At 46.6% G+C, this 6,000-nt stretch overlaps 1 protein-coding gene across 1 annotated transcript in view; it reads left to right on the top strand.

Moving 5' to 3' along the window:
* Positions 1-1,985: 1,985 nt before the first annotated feature.
* Positions 1,986-6,000, top strand: part of BOD1L1 (biorientation of chromosomes in cell division 1 like 1) — a 36,152-nt gene continuing 32,137 nt past the window's right edge. Inside the window, 4 exon segments of the mRNA XM_050338132.1 lie at positions 1,986-2,180; positions 2,486-2,610; positions 3,894-4,084; positions 5,363-5,983. Of these exon segments, the coding sequence (XP_050194089.1) occupies positions 1,986-2,180; positions 2,486-2,610; positions 3,894-4,084; positions 5,363-5,983 (1,132 nt within the window).

Below are 6,000 nucleotides of genomic sequence, written 5' to 3'. Positions count from 1 at the left end.
TTACTGCTACACGATCTTTTGGCAGCAGTGAAGAAACTTTCCTTATTGAGAAGAAATGTAACAAGAGTGAGTAGATAGCACATTAGGACGTACCAGTAGGGTTTGTACCAGGCTCCAGCATGCAGATTCCCCACCTTCTTAACCTTTGGTGCTTTACTCATTATAAATGTCCATGTGAAAAATATGAAACTACACAAATAGAAGCCAAATTGTTTTAAAACATTTTGAATTTTTTAAATCCAGATATTAAAATCTCACAATACTTTTAAAATACATCTCAGATTTGTTTCCTTCTGTGGAGCTCTAAACAGTCTAGGAGTATTTAGTTTACAGGAGGAAAACTAGCAGCAAGATTTACACTTCTAACATGCATTTAAGTCTGCAATGACAATCCTGGCATGCTTGCCTTTACAGTGAAATTAATTTTTAATAATTACTGGAAAGGGTAATTCTTAATGTTTGTAGCCGGACAACATATTCACGCCACAAAATTTGTACAACAAAAGTACTATTACTGCCAAGCCCAGTCACTTTTCCTATTTTTAAGTACATTTTTGAACTTCCTTTCATCCTTACCCATCCTGGTTAGGAGTCCAGGCAAGAAGAATCTAAAGGTAAGAAGAATCTAAGAGGCAAGAGAAGATTTAAGATCTGTCAAGAAGAGCCTGGAGAGCCAAACCAGCAGTAGGACACTGTCCCGCACCTCCTGTTCCAGGTATAATGAAATTTCTCAATTTCCAGATTTTGTTTCCTGCCTCTGGGGTCCTGTTTTAGTCATAAAGGGAATTACTAGACCACATCTGCACTGAATTCAACTTCAAAGATGATGAAAACAGCAGATACTCAAGAGTGACGACCTCGGGGCAGCACATAGAATCACAGAATCGTCAAGGTTGAAAGAGACTTTTAAGATCTAGTCCAACCATCAACCAGCACTGTCACTGTAACCACTAAAACCACATTTCCCAGTGCCAGATTCAGACTCCTCTTAAACACCTCCGGCAATGGTGGTGACTTCATCGCCTCCCTGGGCAACCCATCCCAACGCCTGACCAAGCTAATAGTGAAAAATTTTTTTCTAGTATCTAACTTGAATCTCCCATCTCTCAGCATATTGGAGAGTTATGACCGTAACACTGAGACAGACACAAATGACACAAAATCAAAAACAAACAAACAAACAAACAAACAAAAAAACAAAAAACAAACAAAAAAAAAGTAACAGCAAACAGGAGACGCCCTTAAAACGTGTATTACAAAAAAGCCACGAGAATGCGCTGGCACGTAAAGGCGGCATGTTTAAACTGAAGTATTTTAAATGTCACAGAATTCACAGAGTTCTCCGGCCCGCCTGGCCCAGGGGGATAGGGGAGCTCTGAGCCGCGGACCCGGCGCACAGGCGGTGTGGATGCTCCAGCCCCGCTCCGGACGGACCAGCGGCGGTTCCCAGGGCTCGTCCCGGCCCCGCCCCCGCCCGCGGGAGGAAGCGCGCGGCACCGCCCGCACGGCGATGGCGGCGGGCGCAGGAAGGGGCGGGGCGCGGGGCGGGGCCGCGGGGGCGCGGCCGGGAGCGCAGCAGCGGCGCCGGGCGGCCGGGGTGAGGCGCGCCCCGCCGTGCCCGCAGCGCCCAGCGCCGGCCGCGCCGCGCCGGGCACCGGGGCCGAGGCGGGCGGGGGCCGAGCTCCTCCGCGGCCGCTCCTCTCTCTCTCTCTCCCCCCTCACCCTCCCCAGCCCGGGCCCGGCGGGTCGGGGTCCCTCAGCCGCGGGGCCCGCGCGCGGCCCCGCCCCCGCCTCCCGCCCGCGCGCGCCCGCCAGTGCCGCCCCGCGCCGATGGCGCCGCTCCCGCCGGCGGCGCCCCTGCCTCCCGCGCCGCCCGCCGCTTCCTCCCGCCGTCCCCTTCCGCTTCCGGGGCCAGCGCCGCCGCGGCTCGCTGAGCAGCCCCGTCGTGGGGCCCGCCCGGCAGCGCCGGCAGCGCCCGCCGCCCCATGGCCACCAACCCGCAGCCCCCGCCGCCACCGCCGCCGCCCCCGCAGCAGCCGCCGCCGCTGCCGGGGGCCGGGGCCGGCGCGGGGGCCGGCGCGGCCGAGCCCGAGCTGGTCTCCATGATCGTGAACCACCTCAAGAGCCAGGGGCTCTTCGACCAGTTCCGCCGCGACTGCCTGGCCGACGTGGACACCAAGGTGCGGGCGGGCGGCGTCTCGGGGTGGTCCCGGCGCGCCGGGCTCGGGCAGGTCGGGCTGGGCCGGGGCAGAGCCGGAGCGGCTCGGCGGGAGCGCGGCGTGTCCGGCAGGGCGCACACACGGCCGGCCCGGCGCGGTGTCCGCGGTAGACACCGCGTTTAACGCGCTGCCATCGCGCCGGGGAGCGGCGGCGGCGGCGCCTGCAGGGGACCGGGGCTGTCCGACGGTAGCAGGCTGGCCTCCGGGGGGATAACCAGCCACTCGTCCAAGCGCTCCAGTCCAACCTCTCTGCTGTTGCTTTCTAGCCTGCCTACCAGAATCTGAGACAGCGCGTTGACAACTTTGTTTCCAATCATTTGGCGACTCATACTTGGAGTCCTCATCTCAACAAGAACCAGCTGAGAAATAACATTAGGCAGCAGGTTCTCAAGTAAGTGACAGCCGTGGGGTTTCTGTGAACGTGCTCCTGTACCATGATAGGTGATGGAGACTCTGGCTCAATGTAAAGTGTCTACTTTCTTCAAAAAAACTACTGAAGAAGCTCTTTAATTATGTTGTTTTTTGTAACCTTTAAAATGCAATATTACTTCAGGTAGTAACTTGTCATCAACGTTAGTCAGAATTAGACTGCAGATATTTTGTTATCTGATCCAATATGCTGCAGGGGTGGAAACCTTGATTTTAACTTGGAATGTAACCTCCTAGCTAAAGTCTACCTTTACTTTTTCTTCTAAGGGAGGTGTTAATAAAATTGCACTTATCATGTTTAGAGCTAAGGAAAATTGAATGTATTTGGCAAGCTAAGCTGAGCAGAGTCACAGAGTCACAAAACAAAACCTGTATGTAAATCTAGCTGGACAGAGAGGACGCTTTTAGGAATTGATGTTATGTTAAAATTATGTCAAACACTTACCTGATATTACATTATTTCATGAAGGTTCCTCCAGTTTTTGTTCTCAAATCTTAAGAGTCATAAGAAACATTAGGAAATTTCTTCAAAGTACCGTGAGTTTGGTCATTGAATTGGATCAAACCAGGGATATAGGAACAAACTTACTCAGTTATGCTGTAGTGGTACCATTGATAACTTGCACTGAGGAGCTGTTTGGTTTGTAGGGAGGGGAGTGTATGTTGTTTGTTGTTAAAGAAGCAGTGAGGACAAGGGACAGTATGTGTCCCACAAAAGATTACAGGGGTCTAAAGGCATTGATACAGGTATAAAGCTTTCTATTGCCATTTATTTTATTTTATTGAAGATTAAGGGTGTTCTGTTAAGCTTCAGAACTTGCTGAGGTCTACTGGGCAGAAAGTAGCTTAGGGTGGCAGTGAGCAGTCTAGTAGCTGTTTGTCCCTCATGCCTTCTATAATTCATCTCTTTTCTGCTATGGGAATTGATCATATCGGGTTTCTTCTTAATTTTTTCCACAAGTGGCTTTTGCAATTAAATAACATTTATAGGTGTAACCAGTAATAATTCAACAGCAGACTGTGTTGTTGTGTTAATTCCATGTGCTTGGATTGTTTTGTTTCTCTAGCACTTGTTTTCTTACGGATAGGGCATAGGCTAAATCCATAGCTGCAGTGATACTCAGAAAACAGTAATGCTTCCATGGAGTTTTTTACAAGTGTTTAGGTCACATCTAGATGGTCATACTTCATTAGTAGGTACTTGAAATGTAATTTTTCATACTAATTCCTGTAACTTTGTTCCAGGTCTGGAATGTTGGAATCTGGAATTGACAGAATTATTTCTCAGGTTGTGGACCCAAAGATCAACCACACATTCAGACCTCAGGTGGAAAAAGCTGTCCATGAATTTTTAGCCACATTGAATCACAAAGAGGAGGCAGGGCCCAGTACAGCTCCAAGTGAGGAGAAAGCAGATGCTTCTGTTACAGTACAAGGTATTCTATCATTTCTCTGAGCAGTCTGTTAACAAAAGTGGGTGTTAAGAGAGCAAAAACATAGACTAGGTTTGCTGCTGGCATAACATTGTTAGCATCAGTATTAGCAAGCTGAGCTCCAGGCAGTACCATAACACTCATCTGTTACTGTATGTATAAAGGTACAAGTCACCCTTTTATGACCATGCCACTGTCACTTCTGCTTGAGATTACAAGGAATCAGTTTACTGCAGGGAGAAAAGTTGGTCTCAGGGTTTGGCCCTCAAACATAGATAAGAGAAGAATGATTCAATTTTTCTATCTATTGGTAGATTGGAAAAAAATGACGTAAGACACAGTTCCCTGTCTTAGTGCAGTTGCTGTGTGCCTTAAAGTTTGAATGCATAAGGTCCTCTTAGGAGCTTAAGTTGTGCTGTAAGTCAACCAATCTTTAATTTGTTTATCAACACAACAGTTTTTCTTCAGGTTTTTATTTATGTTGCCTGTATCAACTTGTAAACACTCCTACAGGTAACTGTCCATTCTTTCACATCCTAAGATATTCCACAGCAATCCATCTATTTGTAACCAGACCCTTTAATTAAATCCAAACCTTTTTCCTGTGAGACCCACTTCCTTGAACGTGGGTTAACAAGCCAGCTGCAACTCTTAGTGCTAGTCCACTTAACCCTTTCCCATCCATCTTCAGAGGTGGTTCTAAGAGGATGGAAAAGTGGTAAGGTATATCTGATAGCCTGGTTGTTGCATAATCAATATGCTGAGTCCATTTTCCGTGACTTTTATGGAGATACTAGATGTGTGAGACGCAGACTATCTGCTTTGGTATATGTACGTGTGCATATATACAGAGAGAGAATGCATATATATATCCTTCATACGTATATATATATATATGCATATGTAGAAAAAATACATCCAGAGTCATCATCCCAATTGGGATGTTGGTAAAGATGAACAAGGATTGTGTTCAGAACATCCTTCCAACTGACATTCCCCACATTCCCTAGCAGACCTCAGGAACAGAGGTATGTCACAGAGCAGAATGAATCCCTGGTAATCCCATGATAATTGCTGCAGGAATGCAGCTTCGAGGAGTTTTTTGTCTGGTCTTTTCTCTTTTTTTTAACCAAAATCTCTCCATGCAAAATTAGTCAAGTAGGTAATTATGCATATTTTATAGACAATAATTAGTCTATTTCTTTGCACTTTAACATTCTGTCTGAACAGAGTTACATAAACTAGGGTGAAGTAAAACTCTGTTCTTTCTTACTATTCAAGGTGTCTCTGCTACAGCTCCTAGTGCTAACAAAGCTAGTGATGCAATGTCCATTTTGGAAACAATAACTTCTCTTAACCAAGAAGCGAGTGCTGCCAGGGCTTCAACAGAGACCTCAAATTCCAAGAACAATGACAAAGTCGCAAAAAAACTCATATCTCAGCAGAGTGTGGATGGTAGCACTGATAAAGAGAAAAACGTGGAGGACTTGCCAGACAGAGAGAAAACAATTTGTGACCTTTCAGGAGAAGGGTCTGAAACACTTGCGAAGTGTGAAGACTTAAATGAGCTTCCCTGCCAAAGTGAAGAAATAAAAAATTCTGCAAAGGATACTAATGTTTTGACTTTTACAAGTAAAGATATCCAACAGGAAAGTGAAGATCAAAAGAGTAAATTATTGGATAAATGTGACAAGAAACCAGACAGCAGTGAAAAAAGTGAAAGAAGAAAAGAAAAGAAGGAAAAGCTTGACAAGAAGTCTGACCATTCAAAGAAAAGCGATGATACTACAAAGTCAAAAGAAGAAAAGCAAGCAAAAGAATCGGAACCAGTGAAACAGCTAGTTCCAGAAAAAAATAGCAATAAACATAAAACAACTGAAAGCACAAAAGAAACTAAAGAAGGTATGGTGTGGGCAATG

The sequence above is a fragment of the Myiozetetes cayanensis genome, unplaced genomic scaffold (genome assembly GCF_022539395.1).
Source record: "Myiozetetes cayanensis isolate MyiCay16 unplaced genomic scaffold, myiCay2020 scf7, whole genome shotgun sequence".
NCBI classification, from domain to species: Eukaryota; Metazoa; Chordata; class Aves; order Passeriformes; family Tyrannidae; genus Myiozetetes; species Myiozetetes cayanensis.
The sequence above is the reverse complement of the archived record's forward strand: the minus strand, read 5'-3'. Positions and strand labels throughout refer to the sequence as shown.